The sequence below is a fragment of the Mustela nivalis genome (assembly GCF_964662115.1).
Source record: "Mustela nivalis genome assembly, chromosome: 1".
Lineage (NCBI taxonomy): Eukaryota > Metazoa > Chordata > Mammalia > Carnivora > Mustelidae > Mustela > Mustela nivalis.
Window position 1 is genome coordinate 206,332,586 of NC_139020.1, and position 21,119 is coordinate 206,353,704.

Consider the following 21,119-nt stretch of genomic DNA (forward strand, 5'->3'; position numbering starts at 1 on the left):
CTCCCCCTAACCCTCATCAAGTGACCCCCCGCCCCGTACCATAACCCAGGGCATCTCCCCGTCACTCCTTATGCCCCTGGCCACCCACCGGATCTGCACCCACCAACTTTCACCATTTCCAAGTACACGAGCTCCTGCCCCGCCCCCCATGCCACCACTAGGTGGCATGCACACAACGAGGAGTCAAAAGATGCATGGATGGGGCAAACCCCAAAGGCCTTTTTAAAAACTACTGAGAGCTTGGTCGGGGCAGGGGCAGGGGAGAGGGCTAGCAGCCCCCGGCCACGAAGTCGAAGTCCTGGAAGGCTGCCTGCTCTGTGGCCGTGAGGGGCCGCGCGTCGCGGGGCGGGCTCAGTGTGGGGGCCTCCCCCGTGAACTCCTCATCGAAGTTGCTGACATCAGTGCGGCCTGACAGCTTGGGCACGAAGGGAGGTGGCAAGCGCCGGGCCAGCAGAGTGTCCCAGCCCAGTGTCTAAGTGGGGGAGAAGGGGGAGAGAGAGGAAGAGGTCAGCCAGGGTGGGGGGAGGGCAGGAGGGGGGTGTTGCAGACAGCAGGAGGGGCCAGCTCTTTGTGCCCCATCCAGCCCTGCATCTGTGGGGATAAGCATAAGGAGTCACAAAAGAGAGGCGTCAGGCGGGGCCTGTGGGCCCAGTAAGGATCACAGTGTGAGCTTGAGGAGCCCTGGGGTGGGAGAGAGGGGTTCAAACACAGGGCAGTGGCCCCACCAGGCCAGCCGGGAGTAGGTGTGGGTGTAGGAGGGTCAGTGGGTGTGAAGGAGGGTGTAGGAAATGGAGAGGACAGTGTTGGAGGGGAAGTGTCTAGATCTGGGTAGGGGAGAAATGAACAGGCCCTGAGGGACTGGGGTGGGGGGAATGACCAGGTCTCTGGTGGGCAGTTGGCCAGGCACTTGGGGTGACCTCACCCTGTAGAAGGGCTGCTTTTTCACATCCTCTGCATCCCTCTCGCTGGATCCCAACCTCCGCTCTGGGTTCCTCCTCAGCAGCTGGTGGGGAGGGGAGGCATCAGTTTTCCCCTTCCTGGCTCCCGACCCCCTCCCCAGGCCCAAGTTGGGGGACTCCTCACCCTGCGCATGATGCCAATGGCCTCAGCTGACAGGAAGCGTGGGTAGCGAACCTCATCATTGACTATGCTGTCAAATACCTCCTCTTCATCATCCCCTGGGAATGGGGACTGGGGACAGGGAAAGCCAGGATGAATTAGACCCCGCCTCTGACCAACCCCATCTAAGCCCTCTGCTCCTCGCACCACTCCACCTGGGTGCTGGCTGAGGTGGGAAGGGAAGCACCCCATTTTCCAGACTCGAAAATTGAGGCTAGGGAGGCAAAGCCAGCTGTCCCTATTACACAGCACATGGAGGCACTTTTTGATCCCACCCCTAGGTACAAGCAGTTTCCAGCATGATCCCAGGGTCAGGCAGGGCGGGTCAGACTGGGGCCTCACCTCACCAACCAGCATCTCATAGAGCAGCACGCCCAGCCCCCACCAGTCCACTGCCCTCGTGTAAGATGTGTCTGTCAGCACCTCGGGGGCCAGGAACTCCGGGGTCCCACAGAATGTGCTGGTCCGGTCCCCATAGCCCATCCCTGGGGACAGTAGGGCCATGTGAGGTTATGGGGAGAAGGGGGCTCCTGGTGGTAGCCCAGCCCAGCATGGGGTGGCCCAGACAGCCACCCCATCCCAGGGTCAGGGTAGGGGGTAACCCAGGTAGGGCTTGGAACTCCATTCCCTCCCCCACTCTGTCTAATCCCCAGAGGCCAGCCCTTCAAATCCCAGCCCCGCCCCTCACCCTCCTTGCAGAGGCCAAAGTCTGCGATCTTGACATAGCCCTCGGTGTCCAGGAGCAAATTGTCCAACTTCAGGTCCCTGTGATGGGTTGGGGGGATGTAAAGAGGGATGAGGCGGGGGAGTCTGGGCCCTGCCTGAAGCCTGAGGGCCCCTAGTGGGCAGCATGTGCATACGGGAGCGCGGGCACGCGAGGGCACACACCTGTAGACGATCTTGTGTTCGTGGAGAAACTGCAACCCCAGCACCACACAGGCTGAATAAAAGCTGCAGAGAGAAGCTAGTGTGATGGAGCCAGGCCTCCCAGCAAGGCAGGCTGGCCACAGAAGCCAGGCTCCCACATCCTCGACAGCTCCCCGGTCCCCCGAAAACTCCAGGAGGCTGGGGGGGAAGCTGGGGCCAAAAGGTGGAGTGGTAGGAAGGGGGCTGCCGCGGCCTGTTGGGTGCTGAGGCACGGGGGTAGGGGGGGTAGCTCACACAGCACGAGGCTCTGAGAACACGTCACTGTGGATGTGCAGCATGAGGTCCCCGCCGGCCGAGTACTCCATCACGAAGCACACATGCTCGGGTGTCTGGAAACAGCCGAACAGGTTCACCAGGAAGGGGTGTCCTGCTCTGGTCACTGCTGCCAAGATCCGCTTCTCACACATCAGGCTGGGCGGGGTAGGGGGGTGGGGCTCAGAGACCACAGCAGCCCCCTCCACCCCCAACTCCCATACTCACAAGAAGTCCCTGATTGTCAGCTGTTTGCTGAGGACCTTGCATGACTGTGCAACCTTCGGCAAGTTGCCTAAGATTTCTGAACCTCAGCAGCTTTGTCTGCTAAACAGGTCCCCAGAAGCTACCTGTCATCCCAGTAATAGTCCCCCAGTATCCCTTTGGGTAACACAGCCAGGGAGGGCTAACTGGAGCACCCACCTTCCTGGCCAGAAATTGGTTTGGGAATGGGCAAGCCAAGGGAGTGGGGCTCAATCTCAGGATTTCTGCAGTAATTATTAAGGACGAAGGGCTAAAACTAGTGGATGAGCCTTACTCTGCTGGGGTAGGGGGCTATTTCTGCCCCCTGGAGAGGACTGCAAGCAAAGCCCACAAAAAGGAAAGCTGACAGAGATGTCATCTGAGCACCTGGATATAGCCGTGCCTGAAGTACTCCACCCCTGGACTTTTCTGACCCAGACCAATAAACTCATTTGCTTAAGCCTATCTGAGTTGGGTTTCTGATTAACAAAGGATGTAAGAAGATTAGGGACAACCTTGATGCCTCTACTGAGCCTTTTTACAGGGGGCCAGGTACTCTATATGTATCCTCTTACTTAATCTGCCTGAAAACCCTACAAGAAAAGCATTATTATGCCCCTTTTATAGATGGGGAGGCCATCAGAAGGGCAAAGTGACTTCCCCAGGGTTTCTAAACACACTTGTGGCAGGGTGGGATTTGAACCCAGGGCCCTGATCCAAAGCAGGGCCTGGGCAATGGTGCCATTAAGGGTACAGACTTCAGGGCCTGAGTCCCTAGGTTTGAATGCCCGACCTGCTGCTCACTGGCTTTGTGATTTGGGGCAACTTGCTCAACCTTTCTGTGTCATCAGCAGAATGGGAACAGTAACAATATTTACCTCATAGGGCTGTCATGGAGAGCAAGTGAGTTACTGAACAAAAGGCGCACAGTGGGTGCCTTCCAAGAGTTACTATCTTAGTAAGTGCCAGTGACTGGCATGAATCACTGCCCAGCAGCTCCAGAGAGGGGACTGCTCTGTCTCCCATCTCCCAGAAGAAAAGACTGAGGTTCTCAGAGGGCTTGGGCCAGGTCCCCACCTTTCAACCTCATCTCGGGCCACAATGTCGCCTTTCTTCAAAGCCTTGATGGCGAACAGCTCCCCGCTGGGCCGAAATTCAGAGAGCAGCACCTGGAACCACAGTGGGGAGCAATGGCCTTCGTGGCCAACCCGGGGACTCCCCATTCCCCCAACTCCTTGGCCCCCGCCTCACCTTCCCAAAGTGACCCCGGCCCAGCACTGCCAGGAATTTGAAATCCTCAAGGGTCAGGGGTGACTTCTTCAGAGGGCTGTGGAGAGAGGACACTGGTGGGGACAAAGACAGCAGGCAGCGGGGGAGGGGGATGGTGAGTAGGGGAGAGGTGTCACCTGCACAGGGCAGAGCCTGGGGTCTCCTGAGTCTCTGAAGGCAACTCGGGGGTGGTGGCAGTTTCCGGAATCGGGGAACTCTGCAGCAGAGAGAGGGAAGTCAGAGGCACCCCATAACTACAAGAGCTGCCAAGGCTCCCATCACCTCTGACCTCGCTTTTCCTCCCACTCACCCTCTCGCTCACTGCCCTCCAGCCACACTGTCCCTCCCACTGTTCCCTGAACACACCAGGCATGTTTCCAATCCAGGACCTCAGCACAGGCTATTCCCTCTACTTGGAATTCTCTTCTCCCCCCACATCAGCACAGCTGCTCCCTTACCTCCTTCGGGCATTCATTCAGATGTCACCTTCATGGGTGGTCAGCCAACCATCACAGCAAACAACCAGCAGAACCCCCCACACCACACACACACAGATTCCCTGACCCCTTTCACTTTTCTTTCATGCTGTAAATATTTTTTACTGTTTGCCTACATTTTTCCTTTACAGTTACTTGCCCTAAGAACTACTTAATTCTTTGTTTGTTTGTTTGTTTTTAAAAGATTTTATTTATTTATTTGACAGACAGAGATCACAAGTAGTCAGAGAAGCAGGCAGAGAGAGAAGAGGAAACAGGCTCCCATTGAAGCTGAGAGCCCAATGCGGGGCTCGATCCCAGGACCCTGGGATCACGACCTGAGCCAAAGGCAGAGGCTTGAACCCACTGAGCCACCCAGGCGCCCCTGAACTACCTAATTCTTCATGGCACATGTGTGCTTATAACTTTGAAAAGACTCAAAATTACTATTGCAAATGGGAACATATGACAACCGGTTCATCCTCCTCCTCTACAGACACAGCTCTAAAAGGCCATCAGTCCAAATAGGCATCTGGTGGGACACACGGGCCTCTCGGGCCCCCACCACCATCCCTAGAACCAGCTACTGTTCATGATTTCCTGAGTACCTTTCTAGATACCGTCTATACCCACATAAGCGAAAGTGCCGGTAGAGGCTTCATTTTCCTGGCACCTTCATCCTGCCTCTGCTGCTGGACAATCTGTCTGGGAAATCACCCCAGGACGTGTCACACACACGTCCTACTCCACTTTGCGGTTTACTTAGCGCTGGCTCTCCTATGGATGGACTCTGACATGCCCACTTTGGCCTACACTAGGCCACTGCAGCCAACTTCCTGGGGGTGCACTTGTGTGAGTGTCCAGACTGGGAACTCCTAGGTCAGGCCGATGTCCTGATTTCAGCCCAGCGAGCTATGCCCTCCCAAGGAGATGCAGCAACTGCTCCCCTTCCACCGACTGCGTTTCCCCGAGTCCTGCCCAGCATTTGGCAGTGTTCAACTTTGGGATTTTGTTTTGCCAAACTCATCTGAGGATGTATCTCCTTACGTTATTATTATAAATATAATACAGAAGCATATGCTGTCATCTTCAGTTCTTTTTAACGAGGTATGAAATGCACCCAGTGAGCTGGGCCGAGGGGCATGCCCCTGCAGACGTGTCCACCTGGGTATGCGTCGCATGGAGCGGGGGGGGGGTAAACCAGGTTTTGTACAGTCTGTGAGCTGAGACTAGCTTTTACATTTTTACATTTTTAAAGGGTTGGGGGAACATCAAAAGGAGAGTGATACTTGGGATCTGTGAAAGTGACATGACATTCCAAACATTGGTGGCCATCAAGAAAGCTTTAGTGCAATACAGCCACACCTACTGGCATACATGTGTATCATCTAGGGCTGCTTTCTACAAGGCCACGTTGAGTCGTTGTGACTGAGACTCTCTGGCCCACAAAGCCGAAGATACTGACTCCATGCCCCTTTACGGAGAAGGCACACGTGCTGACCTCTGACCCAGAGAAGATGCACAACGTCGCCCCGACCCCCACAGGCTGCCTTGGATCTCCCTCCTACCACAGCCAGAGAAAACCACCCTCATGACTTCTAGCCTCGAAGTAAGTTTTAAACACACCCGTTCTATGGGCCGGTGCACTGAGCACAACAAGGTGAAGCAGCTTGCCGTGGGTCACACAGCTAAGAACTGGCGGAGGAGGGACATGGACCCAGGTGGCCTGGCTCCTGAGCTTATGTTTTGATTCAGGATAGAAAGTGGGACCCTGCTTCTAGCAGAGATGCGTGACCCGGGAAAGTTCCTGGTGGTCTCTGGGATCTGAGCTGAGAGAGAGGCCTGGAGGAGGAAGCTTTGATGCTGCCCAAGCCAGGCTTAGGGGGACAGGAGTGGGACACTCACCACACTCGATGGGCTGGAAGGTGGACCCAGAGGACTCTTCTGGGACAAGCTATCCAAGTCAGCCCCGAGGTTCAGCTTCTCCACAGATATGTCACTGCAGAACAAGGAAGGAAGGGGTGTGTGGGACCCAGCACCCTGGCAAGCAAGCAGGGACAGCCTAGACCTCAGGGACCTCCCTCCTTACCCTGTGCACCGGGCCTCAGTTCCCGGAGAAGCCCCAGGGCTGAAGGTGCCTGTGCCCGTGGCATTGGGGATGAGTCTTCGAAGCAGCCGCACCCAGGTGGCAACGTCAATGTTCATCTGCCGAGCACGCTGAAATGCTTTCCCTGGGGCAACAAGGATGGGCTCACCCTTCACGGTAACTGTGGGACTCCTGGCCTCTTCTCCATTTTGCCCACCCCCTCACCTTGTTGCTTGGAGAAAATTTTCTTCTGCCTTCGGAGCCGGGGTATCCTCTCAATGACAGGGTTGTGGAAGGTAACCTGGGAAGAGGGGCCAATGGGTGGGAACCCACCCCCACCTCTAGGTGGTGGGGAAGCCCTTAGGAGTACAGGTATGCACACCCTTATGTTTTGGGGGTTCCAATCACTATGGCACCACATCCAAAACAGCATATTAAGAGAATGTAACCTATTTGGGGTTACATCATCTAGGGTCTTGATTTCCCCGAGTGTGGTCCCACACCAGCAGCATCACCTGGGGACTTGCCAGAAATGCAGATTTCTGGGCCCCCGCCTGGACCCACTGAATCAGAAACGCAAGGGTGGGGCCCCACAGTCTGTGTTTCAACAATTCCTCCAGCGGATATGGGGAAGCCCCCAATCTAGCTGAATTCTCCCAACTCCGAAGCATCTTCTGGAAGGTGCTAAAGTCACAGAACTGTGTGACTTAAGTGTGTGTGATATCGTTGCCACTAGTCATGCAAGGCTATTTAAATTCAGTAAAATTTAAGTAACATTAAAACTTTAGTTCCCAGGTCCCCCTAGGCACACGTCAAGTGGTTGGCAGCTAATATGCTAGATGGTCCACGTATAGAACATTTCCACCTACAACAGAATGCAACTATTGTAGGCTCATCCACAAGAGAATTCTAGAAAGTTCTATTGGCTGGCACTTTAGGGGAGGCAGAAAAACCAAAAAGAATGCTCTAAGTGAACCTTGAGGGTGAGCAGGACTGCCTCAGAACTCACCCCCACTCCCACCTTTCCCACTTGGTTTTGGCTGGTCTTCCTAACGGAAAACTGTTTCACTGCCCTGCCCCTGAAGTCAGCCCTTCTCCTGCTCTTTTCCTTCAAGCACAAGCATATGTTAGGGGCACATTTAAAGAATTATTGAGGAAAATTTTGGCTGACTTTCCTACTCTGCCTGTTTCCTCCTCTGTCAGATGTGACTAAGGATGATTCCTCCTGAACTGGGCTGAAGTGGGTTTACAAATTAATTGAGGATTTACAAATTAATGCCGGCAAAGCATGTAGGGCGGGGCTTGGCTCACACCACAAGGGGTCAGCTAGGAATGTTATTTAGATCGTGGGCTCTCAACCAGGGGAGACAGTGGCAATGTCTGGAGACATTTTTGACTGTTGCAACTTGCAGGGAGGGTAGTGCTGGCTTCCTGTGCGGGCAAACCAGGGACGCTTCTCGAAATCCCACAGGGCAATTAAGAGTGATATGGCCTGTTAGGGTACATCTGTCCATAGTGCCAAGGGTTGGGTACCCCAATTTAGATCTTAACCCTGACATCACGGCAGAAGGAATTTCTCTCTACTGGACTGTAGCTTTGGTCACAATCACCCTGACATGTCACCAGGCTTTTCTTTTTTTTTTTTTTGGCTTGGTAAAATTTTGTAATTTCTTTTTTCTTTCTTTCTTTTTTTTTTTTTTAATTTCTTCCCTTGGAACAAAACCAATCCCAGCTTAAGTGGTGTGACTGACATAGTGATATAACTAATACCAATTACTAACTAATTACACGTATTTTTTAATCAAGGTTCCGAGACCAATCCAGAACAGATCTCCCCTTCCAGCAAACTGGGAGCAGGAGATGCAACAAGTGTCTTCGCAAGGTCAGGGGTCAGGGCTGTACCTCAGCCACCAGGCAGCCCTGGGGTTCCATGTCCAGCTGCACTTCATGCCTCTCATTATCCAAGAAATCCTCCAACTTCAGGAATTTGAGGGCACACAGACCCCGTTGATCCCGCCAGAACACGGCCAACTCCAGTTCCCGAGCCTCGAGGGAGAGGAAGTGGGCCATCACTGGAGGTGCCCAAGGTCCGGAACCCCTCCTCCTCCTCCAGGCCCTGCCATCCCCCACCTAGCTCACCCTTTCCAGCTCCAGAGTAAAGCTCTGGTCCCAGGCATTGGGGCCACACGGCTTCCATGATGTCTGCCCCACCACGGTGTTATCCAGCTTGAGCACAGTGCTAACCTCGCCTGGAATGAAGGGAGAGGAAGAAATCAGAAACGTTTGGAGTTGGGGGGAGCACAGCTCATATCTTAGTAAAGAAATCCCCCCCACACATTACACTCTGCCATGTGACCCTGATCAAGCATTATGGTTCTGCCTTTCATCTCAGGTGTTTAACCAACTTCCAGGGGATTTCTGCATATGGTGTGAGGTGGAGATCCAAATTCACTTTTACTTCATATGCAACTTCCAGCAATATACTCCTAAGAATTTACCCTGGAAAAATGCATGCAGGTATACACTGGGACGCAAAATGCTGCCACATTTTGGCCATTGTGAATAATGCTGCTAAAGACCTGAATGTCCAGATATCAACTCGAGTCCCTGCTTTCAACTTTTTTGGGTATACACTCAGAAGTGGGATCGCTGATCGTAGGGTAATTCCATGTTTAAGTTTTTGAGGACCGCCATAACATTTTTCACAGTGGCTGAACCACTTTACCTTCCCAACAGCACTGCAGAGGGGTCTAATTTCTCCACAGCCTCCCTAACACTTGTATTTTTTTTTTCTTTTAAAACAATCCATCCTACGGACTGGAATATAACAGTTTTTTTAAAGCGTTATGAGTGTGTGATCCCAGGATCCCCGCGGCATCTCATCCCTCCAGGGCTTAACGCCCACTCACTGGTGTTCTCAGCTTCCACTTTGAGGCTGCTCCGGCCACTGAGGCTTCCACTTCGGCTGTAAAGGCCCCGGGCTGGGCGGCTCAGGAAGGTGGTGCGGCTGTCAGGGGTCCCGGGCCCCCCGACTGGGGGGGAGGGGTTCCAGGGGATAGTCTCTGGAAGGTCCTTGCAGCCTACCACACGTACCTCCAGGGTTCCTGAGGGAGGGGCAGGCTCAGGGAGGCCCAAAGGTAGGCCAAGCCAAGGGGAGGGGACTGCAGGGGAAGTGGGCATGTCCAGAAGTGGCCAGCATATAGGTGGGATTTGGTGAGGGACAATTAGAGTGGAGCAGGGGGGTCTGATCCTGAGATGACTGTGCCCAGAAGTGAAAATATGGGGCAAGAGGGAGGGGGCGAGGCTGGGGTTGGGCCAGGCTGGGGAGGCGCTCTGAATGCTTGGGATTTAGTGACAGAAGATAGGTTTAAGGCATAGGTCAATGACGGAGGCAGTGGGGAGCCAGGTTGGACTAGGAGATTCAGGGTAGGACTCAGGGAGCTGACCTGAGGCCCGAGATGGGGGCAGGGGCCTTGGGTAAGGCTGGTCTAAGGCAGAAGTAGTGGCTGAGGGGTCTAAGGAAGGGGGAGCTGGCTGGCTTTGGGGGCAAGGGGCAGATAGTGGTTCAAGGCTCAGGGTTCTGAGAGTGAGGGGTTGTGGGACTGGGCTGGAGGGCTATGGCTGAAGGAAAATGGCCAGGTATGAAGGGGTAGTGATGGGGACATGGTGAGCATAGGGACAAGAGTTCAGAATCAGAGGGCAAGCCGGGGCCAAAAGTCCAGAGTGCATGGGGCCCAGGGCTACAGGGTTGGGATGAATAGAGAACAAAGGAATAGTAGGATGGAAGTCCAGGGATAGGGAGAGCAGAGATGTAGGTTAGGGGGCCTTACGACTTGGAGGAGAGGTCGAGAGTACAGAACTGCGAACGTGGGGTATGGGTGGGGTAGGCAGGGACCCACCTGTGAGTGGCGCGGGCTTGCACAGGGTGCTATACTGCGTGGGGGGGAAGGGCTCAGTCAGGCGAGCACTAAAGGCTGCGGACGAGGCCGCAAGAAGCTCCTCACGCAGCAGCCGCCCCTTCGGATGGTCTGCAGGCAACTCCCCCAGCCGCCGCTCCAGCGACTCCCGCAGCAGCCCCAGCTTCTGGTTGGACTCCATTAGCTTCTCCTGGGCCTGTAATAGGAGGGACAGAGTGGGGCTGGGGTGGGGCCTGGCTAAGTCTCACCCGGCCCGGCCCAAGCTCTCAAATCTTCTGGGTCCTATTCCTAGGCTCCCCATAAAGCTAGGCCCCACCCCCTGGCTGATGCCCCACCCCTGGCTGAGGTCCCGCCCTGCCAAGGCACCGCCCCTTGCTGAAGCCTCACCCTTAAGGCCCTTGCTGCCGATTCCCGCCCCTTTGCTGGGGTCCAGCCCCTCACCGAAGCCCCACCCCTCATTGCGCTGAAACCCCACCGCTCACCTCGCTGATGGCCTTGCGGTCTGGGGTCTTGGCTGCACTGAGCAGGCGGAGCACATTCTTGGCCCCCTCGGCCACAGCGTGCTCCACTCGGAAGTGGTGCCTCAGTTCCTCAATGCGCAACTCCACGGCCCCCAGGTCTGGACTCCCTGTGGGCGTTGAGCGCAAGGTGGTGAGGCCAGCCTAGAACCCAGGCCCAACCACCCCAGCCCCAGACATGCACTCATGCGCAGGGACGGGCACTGGGGATAGATACACCACCACCAGAATGCATCACGTTTTTCCCAAGCGAGGGGTCACGGTCAGTCAGGCACATTCCCACAGAGATGCAATCGCTCTTTTTCCAAACACCCACAGGGGCCATCCCAGGGACGGAGCTGGGCTGTCATACAGGGACAGTCATATACACAGGTACACTATCAACACAGGCTTAAAGGACAGACGTGTTGGCAGGGTCCCATTTCATCGCCAGGGACTGTCACAGGGACACTGTGGGCATTTGGACAGCCAGAAGGAGATAATCACACAGGCACAGGGACACATGGAGGCAGAATGGCCAGATCTATCAAAATCACAAATGAAATTGCCCTTCGATTCAGCAATCCCAGTTCAGGAACTTTATCCCACAGAAACACCTCTGCACTTGACACGTGAACATGGTATTCACTGCAGCTTCTTTCTAGGAACAAAAGATTGGCAATAACCCTGTTTCTTGCAGGAGGAGTCCGGGTAAATGAATGTGTTTGTCCACAAGGTGAAATACAAAGCAGTTGGGAGCACAAGGGCACTGTCACACAGAGACCATCACACTGTCACTCACAGGGTAACAGTGGCATTATCGCTTTGTCACCAGTGTAGGCACGCTGTCACCCACAGGTGGAGGAACACACACTCACAAAGATACAGTCACACCGCCACACAGGGACATTGTCACATGGCAGAGAGACATGATGGCAAGACACAAACATCCTCATGGGAAACATTTACACCATGGCAAAGTTCCTGGGGCTCTAACTCCGGCTCCGGGATAATCATAATCACACTGGCACGTGGATAAGGCACAGGGACAGGTGAAGAAATGCCATCACACGGTCACACATGTGGAGAGGCACCCACAGGCACAGAGACCCAATGTTGCAGGGAAACAGACTGGCTATGTCCCAGTACGAAGTCCCAGGGATACAGCCATGGCCCAATATAGGATGGCCACAGTCACCCAATGGCACAGGGATAGCCATAAGAACACAAGAGGCACAAGGCTGTGGCCACAGTATCCATGGCTGTAGGTTCCAAGGACAGTCCCCCTGTCCTATATATTGACCCCAACTCAGACTGTGGCACTCAGTCAGAGAGAGTCACAGTATCACTCACAGATGTGTGACACTCACCTAGGCACCAACAACACACAGTGTTACAGCAAACCTCATGTCCGTACGCATGTTGTCTGACAAACACAGTCAAACTCTTGCCCCTTGGCCTGCTGTCACATGTGCCCAGATAGTCACCAAGACTCTTACACTTAAAGGGGCAAAACTGCACCAGTAATCAAGGTTTCAATGTCACCCAGAGGCACAGGGACATGATCACACCATCATATACAGTCACTGAAAAGCCCATGTCAGTATTCCCAGCACAGGTGAGCAATCACACGGAGGCCTCCCCTACCCCAAAGACACACACACTGTCACAGAGTTACAGACCCCACTGCTATGGGCTGAATGTTTTTCTTTCCCCCAAATCCACATATTGAAACTCAACCCCTAATGTGATGGTATTAGGGGTTAGGAGGTGGGGTCTTTGGGAAGTGAGGATGGAGCCCTCATAAGGGAGGCGCTCGGAGAGCTCCTCTACCCCATCCACCATGGGAGGACACACAAAGCAAGAAGGCAGCTGTCTGTGAACCCAGGAAAGGGCTCTGGCCAGACACGGGAGTGGCACCTTGATCCTGGCCTGCCCGCCTCCAGAACTGTGAGCAAGACATTTCTGTTGTTTAGAACTGTTGGTATGGCAGTCCGAATGCACAAATACCCTGTACAATCCATAACGCTCTCTCTGTTGTGGTGACACACAGACTGCCGTAGTTCCTGGGCTACACACATAGCCCCTGGTCCCCATGGTCAGTGTCCCCCCAACAATGGCACATATGAATAGCATGGCCTCTGTAGCCCTTGCATAAGTCACGATCCTGTCACAAATTCAGGTGAACAATTAGCTTAAGGCACCCCTGGGCATTCACATAGACACACACATGGAAACAGACACGCCTGGTGGACGCCCACAGTTCTACACAACTGAGGCCATGTGACAAGGCAGCCACCTAGTCCAGGGGCCCGCAATTTCTTCTCATGAGGAGCCGGGGGTAGGTATTTTCAACTCTGTGGAATATGTGGGCTCCATGACCCCCGCCTGGCCCTGCCGCCGCTGTGCAACAGTGGCCTTCAGAAATAGTAAATGAATGGACATGGCTGTACGTCAGAAAAACTTTATTCACACCAGTAAAAAGGCAGGGGCGGACTGGGTCCCCGGGGTGTGGTCGGCCAGTAGACCACCTAGTGCAAAGCTTCTATGGGACAAAACAGGAAACGGGCCCAGGGACAGTCAGGAATGGGTTTGGGTCATCCTGTGAGTCACAACAGCAACCTCCCTGCCTCAAGCAGCATCCCCCTATGGGGCCAGGAGCTGAGTCCTGCACAGCAGTATGCAGGCTACACTATGTTGGGGCGAGGGGCTCACCTTGGGCCTCATCCGGGGCTGCCTGGCTCTCCAGCTGGCCTGCCTGCAGGGCGCGGTGAAGCTGCATTCGGATGATGTCTATCTTGGTCTTACTGTCCTGCAGCATCTGCTGGGCTGTCAGCAGCAGTTTCCGGTCCTGCGGGTAGGGAAGGGCAGTGAGGGGCAGGCTGGGGAATGGGGTCTGACTGCTGGCCTTCTATCCACACTGTGCAGGCTCTGGTGACTGTGTCACAGGGGAGGATGTGTGGGTGTGATAGCAGGGATATCCGTGCATTCCCAGGTGCAGAGGCGAGAGGTAGCCCCCAGCACTGGAATCCCTGCCACCTAACAGCTGGATAACTCCAGGCGAGCCGGTCCTCCTCTCTGGGCCTCATCCACAGCAAGGGGAGTACCAACAGTACTGTCTGCCACTGGGCTGAGGGTTAAAGGAGCCACTGGGCTGAGGGTTAAAGGAGCTAATCCGCAGGCAGGGCTCCAACCCATGCCTGGCATCGGGAGGCACTGTATCTGTCAGCTGTCAGAATGGCACATATGGGGACGCCTGGGTGGCTCAGTTGGTTAAGCAGCTGCCTTCGGCTCAAGTCATGATCCCAGCGTCCTGGGATCGAGTCCTTGCCCCGCAGGGAGCCTGCTTCTCCCTCTCCCTCCGTCTCTGCCTTCCACTCTGTCTGCCTGTGCTCGCTCTCGCTCTCTCTCTGACAAATAAATAAATAAAATCTTTAAGAAAAAAAAAAAAAAAAGAATGGCACATATGTGGGTGAGGGTCCCGAGGGGAGGGTGGGGCCCTGACTACAGCCACATCGGGGAGTCCAGCGGGGACAAGGTAGGTGTGGGAGACACCAGAACTGGGCTGTGGGGGTGTCTGTGTGACAGCTCCAGACTCTGGGTGTGAATGTCATGGTCTGTCTTTCTGTGTGTCCAGGTGTGCTGTGGGCCTGTGCCATGTGTCCTGGGTGTTATATGACAGGCTGTGTCTCTGCGTCTAGAGGAGGCCGGGGTGGCTATCCTCCATGTGTCCCCCAGTGCTGTTACTGCCGTCTCTGGATGTCAGGATAGGGCACACGTGTGCCTAAGTGTTGATAGGACCCTGTGTGTCTCTAGATGTTGCTCTGACTGTGGGGGTGTCTCTGGATGTTAGGCGTTGACCGGACCATGTGTCTATGTGTCAGAGAGCAGCCACCAGCAGAGGGTGAAAGTCGCCCTGACTGTGGACATCTCTCGAGTCTCTGGGGTAACTGGGTATTGGAGGGACAGCCTCTGCCTTGCGTCTACCACCACACACAGCCATCCTGTTTCTCATATGCCCCCACAAGCTGCCCACATCCTGGGCCTGCCTCCAAGTCACCTGTCAGTCCCTCCATCCCCAACCCCAAGGGTCTCAGTTTCCCAAGGGGCAGACGGATACAGGTGGCTCCCCGGTTCCCACCCCGCAGCCCGTCCTCTGCTTCCCAGTGAGCAAGCCGCTCTTACCTTGGTGCTGCCGTTGCTATATGTCTGGATCATGTTTTCTGCTCCCTGCTTCACCTTCAGCTCGATGGCCAGCTGCTTCTCCAGGCCGGCCACACGGCTCAGGTTGGTGGCCGAGCAGGCCTGGGTACCTGCGCCGGGGGACTGGGGGGCATCTAAAGGTGAGGGAGGGGGGGCAGGTGGGACAGAGTCACAAGAGGCCTCACCTCCATCTGCCTAAGAGGCTTTGCCCAACTGAGAGGATCCACCCTTTGCCCAGCCTGGGTTCTGCCCCCAAAGCCAGGGAGAGGAGGAAATGAGAGCCAGGGCTCAGAAGATCCCCCCGCCCGCCCTCCCAGGGAAATGTCCTCAGCTCCAGCGCAGGACCAGCATGAATGAGTGTGGACAAGCATCCAGGTGTACATGAGTCCTTGGTGTTAGTGTGACTGTGTACAGGAGCCCCCAACCACTTCCCTGGCTGTGCGGGAGTCTGTGGGTTTGGGTATGGTCATGTCTATGCCCAGAGGGAGCTGGCGTGGCTGAGTACGTGTCTCCCCAGGTGCTCATGTAACTCCATGAAACGGCAGGTGTTACTCAGCATGACTATGTGAGGTCTGGGTGCTGGGGTGACCCTGAGCACATTTCCAGCTGTTGGCAAACGGTCCATTCAGGTCTCCAGGTGCTGGTACGACTGTGTCTGTACCGGGTCTGTCTGGGCGTTGGTACAGTCTGACCCGTACGTCCCTGGATGCTGGCATGGCTGTGTGTGTGCTGGGGAGCGGTGTGACTGGGGGAAGGGCAGACCCTCTGTGCGCAGCTCATTGCACCAGATGGTCTCTGAGCACGGACATGACAGTGTCGCTCTCCAGCTGCTGACCTGCCACGGTGCTGTATGGGTGTCAACGGAGTCTGCAGGTCTTGTCTGACTGTACAGGGGAGCATCCAACTGCGGCTGGGACCATGTGCGTCTGTAAGGGTTGGACAGCTGTGTGCATGTGAATCCTGGGGTTGGTGTAACCATGTGTAAGCGGCTCTAGACACTGTCTGTGTGTTGCTGTAACTGTGTGTGCGTCTCTCTGGGTGCTGGGTGGCGGCGTGGAGGTCTCTGGGTATTCCCACAACAGCGTCTAGGTCCTCAGGTGTTGTCTGGGTGCTGGTGTGACAGCGCAGACCTTGCTCTGGCTGTTAGGTTTGGTGTTTCATTGGATCGCGTGTCGAGGTTGGTGGCAGTCATGACCTGGCATGTCTCCCTGGGGATCCGCAGGGTCAGGGCTAGCCTTGCTCCCAGAGACCACAGTGGAACCCCCAAGCCCCTCTTACCTCGGGCAGCGGCTGCAGGGTCGGGCAGCACCACGTGGGCATGCAGCTCCTGCAGCTGCTGGTGCAGCAGGTCAAGGCGGCGGGAGGAGCCGCGCAGCACCAGCTCCACAGGGCCGAGGCTGCGGCCCAGGTCCGTGGTGGCCCGCCGCAGGTTCTCGGCACCCTCCTTCAGCTTCAGCTCCTTGCGGATCTCGCGCCGCAGCCGCTCCCGCTCTAGCTCCAACTGCTGCTGCACCCCAGGAGCCGCCAGGTCAGCACCTGCCAGGCCCAGCTGCTCCAGCAGGGACCAGCTGCGCGGCTCACTCTGCAGGAGATGGAGCACAGTCAGTGGGGCTGGGAGTCCGGGGCAGGGCATGGACCACCACACTCAGCCAGCTTGGCCTGGCCTCTTCCTGGCCTGGGTGCTTCCAAGATATAAACTCTGCCCCCCAAAACTGAGAGGTGAGACAAGGTCCTGACCCTGCTTCCTGAGTACCCCAAACAGTGAGGTCCCTACTATAGGGCCCTCTTCCTTCCATGTCCCCTCAGCCTAGGGGACCCCATAAATACAGTCTTGTCTCCCTTCATCTATTCCTTACACAGTAGAATTCTGGAAGACAGGCCCCATTATGTCACCAGTGTGCCCCCAAACTAGGAGGTCTCCAACTTCAGGCCCTATTTCCCATTGCCCCCCCAAAAAAGGTCCTGAGGGCAGACCCCCTCCCTTCTGTTGTCCCCCTAAATTAGGCAGTCCTGAGCATGGGCCCCAACTCCCCTCTACTGTCCCTAAAACCAGGTCCCAAGGGCAGGCTCCATTTTCCCTCTGCTGCTCCTCAAACAAGGAAGTATCAGGGTATCAGGGTAGGTCTCTGCTGCCCACCCCCCACCAAAAGAAAAAAATGGGCTTGAGATCCAGAAAGCAGGCCCTTTTCCTCTCTGCTATGTCCTTAAACTGGGAGGTGCCAAGGGCAGGCTTCTCTTCTTCCACTATAACCCTAAACTACGTCCTAAGGACAGGCCCCCTCTCTCTCCTGCTGCACCCTCAAAGTAGGAGGTCCTGGGACAAGCTCTGTCTCCCCTCCTCTCATTGTCTACAACTAGACCCTAAAAAGCAGAGCCCTGTCTGCTTCCTTCTCTATTTCCCTGACCTGGGCGCGTCAAAACACCCCACATAATTTCATCTTCAAAACAGAAAACTCCAAACCCATCTCCTCCCCTTGGTCCAAAATCAAGAGAGGGCGGGGCCTCCGGCCTGTGTCACTGGGGTCCTCTTTGTCCCCCAACCCCGACCCCAGCCCCCACCTCCAGCTCCTGGTCCAAAGGGGGATTGGCCTCCGCCATCCTGGGTCCCGGCTGAGGGCCCCGCCCTCTTCCTGAACCTCAGCCCTGCCAGGGCCTCTTGACCGCCACTTCCTCTTTCCTGCTAGCTCCCAGCAGCCCCTGCGTGGGGCCAGCTCTGGGGCTCTGGGGCATCTAGGGGACCTTTTCCCTCAGTGCCCTTCTCAGGAGGCAACCAGGGATAGCCCCCGCTCTACGTCCTAGGGGGTTGCTAAGGTGCACACACACCTCGCACGCTTACTGGTGGAGACAAGGAGACCGGCTCCCTTGAGTGTATACAGGCTCCAGGGACTGACCTACAGGCACTGTGCACAAAACACAGGCAGACAGATGCGTGCACGCCCCTGTGCCCACCCCATGTACGCTGATATGCACATGCCGGCCAAGGAGTGCTCCTATGGGCTGACCCCTTCTTTGCAGACGCAGGCCGTCCCAACTTCCGGCTTCCTCTCAGTCCGGTCACTCACCGCTGTGACCACAGCTGGGGCCCACCCAGGCCAGGGGCACCTCCCTGAGGCCTACATCATGAGGAGACAGTGCTGGAGGGCTGGGGTGAGGGTACCCACAAACCAGTAGCCCAATAAAGGCCAAGTACGACTACTAATAATAAGACCAATTATTGTGAGCTCCACCTAGGTCACCTAAAGCAGGTCCACAAGGTGGGTGCTGTTATCACCCCATTTTCAAGACAAGGAAACTGAGGCCTGGAGTGGTGACATAACTTGCCTTGAGGCCCCACAGTCAGCAGGAGGAATGGCTGGGATTTAAAAGGGGAGTGCCCACAATCTGATCACCAGCTAAGCATCAGGCCTGGCACTAAGTGAGAATCCCCACTGGGTGAACCCATTTCACAGATGAGAAAAGTCTTTGTTGGCTCCCAGCCAACCCGGAGGGCAGCTTCCCCCAGCGAGGTTTAGCGCAGGTCACCATCCTACCAACCCATCACACGAATCCCGAGCGGCTGCCACAATTCTCCCCCACTTTCCAGGCAAGGAAACGGGCTGAGAGAGGAGACAGCTGCAGATTGGGGTGCGGGGTGTGGGGGGGCTAGTGGAGTGGGACTGGTGATCACCACACACACCTCCAGGGGCACTGGGCAACAACCAGAAACATTTTTGGTTGTCTCAGCTGGCGGTGAGGAGGGAGTGCTCCTGGCGTCTGTTGGGCCGAGACCGGAGAGCCTACTCCACATCCTGTCATACACAGGACAGCCCCCCACCTCAAACAATGATTCAGCTCCAAATGTCAACAGTGCTGAGACTGAGAAACCATGCATTAAAGGACAGAGACTCACACCCAGGGCTGCTGACCATGACCACCGTAAGGACTGCCTAGCAGCCCCACCTGCAGAACACAGGCCCATCTACACCTCTTCCCTTTGGACAATGAACACCCTCATTGATGGACACGCCGGTTTTTCTGGCGGCAGAACCGTGGCTCAGAGAGGCAAAGGCACTGGGTTCAGGACACACAGTGAGAAAGTGAGAGAGCTGGAATTTAAACCCATGTTCACGTAATACTACTAGCTGGTGACCAGACCTCACCCACCACCCAGCCCCATTCCATCCCTAGCGGGCAGAGCAGGGGACAGCCACGATCAAGCCAGCTCAAATAAGGCAAGTCCAGGCAGAGAGGAATAGAAGCTGAGGCCTGAGAATACCCAGAGCTGGGGTGGAAGAAGGGAGTCCCAGCCTCTTGGGTTCTCTTCCCTTGGGTGACTCACTCCTACCAAGAGGGCAGGGGTCACCCAAAGGCCAGCAAGGCAAACACATGATCAGGAGCCTGGCCCAGCCTTGGAGAATCCCTGCTCCCCCACCTCCCACCATAGCACACGGGACCCAGGTCCAGAGGGTCCATCTCGCAGAATCCCCCCCTTCCCAGGACAGCCAGAAATCTAGACCCTCATGTCCGGAAATTTCAATGCTTTGGGCGTTTCCGGAATCTGGACAGGACATCCGTTTGCCGGACACAGAACAGACAGGCATACGTCGGGACAGACAGAGGTAAGGGGTGGCAGGCCCAAGCAGGCACAAGAAAGGGATGACCAGGAGGGGAAAAGAGTGGGGAAGAGATGGGAGGGGGGACCACAGCACAGGTCCAGCCTCATTCCAGGAATCACAGCCTCCACCCGGGTCATGTTTCGCACATGCTAAGTGCATGCATGAGCCAGAGGAATCCTCTAGAGCCCTCCCAGGGCTGAGGGTAGAGGCAGAAACCCCGGCCCACCCAGCCCCAAGGTCTGACCTTATGTGATCGGCAACACCAGATACGCCCAGCTCCACGGCAAGGCTGACAGGCCATCAGCAGGACTGGGGTGGGGGACAGGGGAGCATGGGGGGAGACACAGAGGGGTTGGGGGCAGGTGCAGAAGGAGACGAAAACCCAGTTACACAGCAACCACAGGACAACAAAGGGATTTTGAGGCACTGAGGGCACCAGAGCCACACAATGTGCCTCAGATTCTGAACCAAAGCTCAGGAGTCACTGAGGCCTTGCTTGTCACAGATGTGGAAGGTGAGTCCAAGGCTGTGATGTTCACAAGGTGGTACCTGGAGAACCTGGCTGGTGGCAGGTTGGTGCCAGGCTGTGTGTGTTTATGTGTGTGGGAGGGGTGACCCAGCCCTGCCACCCTTACCCAGGTAGAGTTCCAGGTACAAGAGAATCCCCCTCTGGGATAAGGCTCCACCTGGCAGCCCTGAGCGTAGCCATGTGGGTCCCCCATTCTTCAACCTAATGAGGTGACTCTAGCACTTCCTCCAACAGGTGCCAATCTGGGTGGCGTGGGGACCATCATAAAGCTCAAGTCTGGAGGCGGGGGTGGGGGGCGCCAGAGCTTTGTTGTGAGGGGGAGGAGCACGGACTGAGCGGCCTCCTCCCCTCCGGGCCACTGCGCCAGGCACCTGCCCCAGGTGGAGTGGCACCTGCCAGGAACCGAACGCGGGGGGGCGGGGTGGTGGTGGAGGAAGGAGTGCCGCGTTGAGAGGCGGGTGCGACAGGCACCGGGACGCACAGCCAGCCACAGACACTCGAGTAGCGCTTCCGCCGCTCCCCCTCTAATTTTCGGGGAGGGGCGGAGCGTGGGGGTGCGGCGGGGGCCTTCGGAACCTCCCCACTCCCCCTCGGTGCGTACCTTCACCTGCCGAAAAGTGGACAGTGCTGGCTCCACCGTGTCGGCCCAGGGAGGGGGCACGGGGCGCTCGGGAGACCCCCACCTTGACCACCCGGGCCCCGGGGGCCCCGACAACGCGCGGGCGGGGGTCCCCCGCCGCCGGACGGCTGCGGACACAGGTGCGCCTACCTGCACGGCGTCGCTGGCCATGTCCTCGCGCCGCCCGCCAGGGGTCCCCGCGCGGAGGGAGGGGCGGCAAGAGGAGCGCGCGTGCGCCCCGCGCGGGGCGGGGAAGGGGCGGGCGCCGCGCAAGCCCCCGCCAGCGCGCGGCCCGCTCCGGCCTGCTCCGCTCCGGCCCCGCCTGGCCAGGCCGCCGCGTCCGCGCGCCGCGCCCTCCGGCCCCAGCGGCCGCCGGGCCCGGTCACG

At 56.6% G+C, this 21,119-nt stretch overlaps 1 protein-coding gene across 3 annotated transcripts; it reads right to left on the bottom strand.

The window, feature by feature from the left end:
- Nucleotides 1–191: 191 nt before the first annotated feature.
- PKN1 (protein kinase N1) lies at nucleotides 192–21,098 on the bottom strand. 3 transcript variants are annotated; one of them, XM_082708490.1, is made up of 22 exons: nucleotides 20,883–21,098; nucleotides 16,268–16,571; nucleotides 14,972–15,123; nucleotides 13,502–13,637; nucleotides 10,772–10,917; nucleotides 10,272–10,485; nucleotides 9,282–9,476; nucleotides 8,512–8,621; nucleotides 8,275–8,418; nucleotides 6,598–6,673; nucleotides 6,376–6,517; nucleotides 6,192–6,285; nucleotides 3,948–4,027; nucleotides 3,793–3,868; nucleotides 3,619–3,710; nucleotides 2,281–2,457; nucleotides 2,008–2,070; nucleotides 1,808–1,884; nucleotides 1,462–1,604; nucleotides 1,084–1,191; nucleotides 923–1,003; nucleotides 192–472 (listed from the first exon to the last, which is right to left on the bottom strand). In XM_082708490.1, exons 1-22 carry the CDS (start codon nucleotides 20,901–20,903, stop codon nucleotides 269–271), a joined length of 2,835 nt encoding a protein of 944 aa, XP_082564616.1. In that variant the 5' UTR covers nucleotides 20,904–21,098; the 3' UTR covers nucleotides 192–268. The 3 variants fall into 3 exon arrangements, with proteins under 3 accessions (XP_082564616.1, XP_082564614.1, XP_082564615.1); XM_082708488.1 differs by having other exon boundaries at nucleotides 20,715–21,078; XM_082708489.1 differs by lacking the exon at nucleotides 20,883–21,098 and adding an exon at nucleotides 17,549–17,673.
- Nucleotides 21,099–21,119: the final 21 nt, after the last annotated feature.

Excerpts from the sequence above, each read along its gene's own strand:
- PKN1 (XM_082708488.1), bottom strand. The coding sequence starts at position 20,903 with ATGGCCAGCGACGCCGTGCAGGTAGGCGCACCTGTGTCCGCAGCCGTC. Across the intron at positions 10,918-13,501 it reads AGCCCCGGATGAGGCCCAAG|GGAGTCCAGACCTGGGGGCC; the intron begins GTGAGCCCCTCG and ends CAACGCCCACAG. Across the intron at positions 1,605-1,807 it reads CTTTGGCCTCTGCAAGGAGG|GGATGGGCTATGGGGACCGG; the intron begins GTGAGGGGCGGG and ends TACTGTCCCCAG.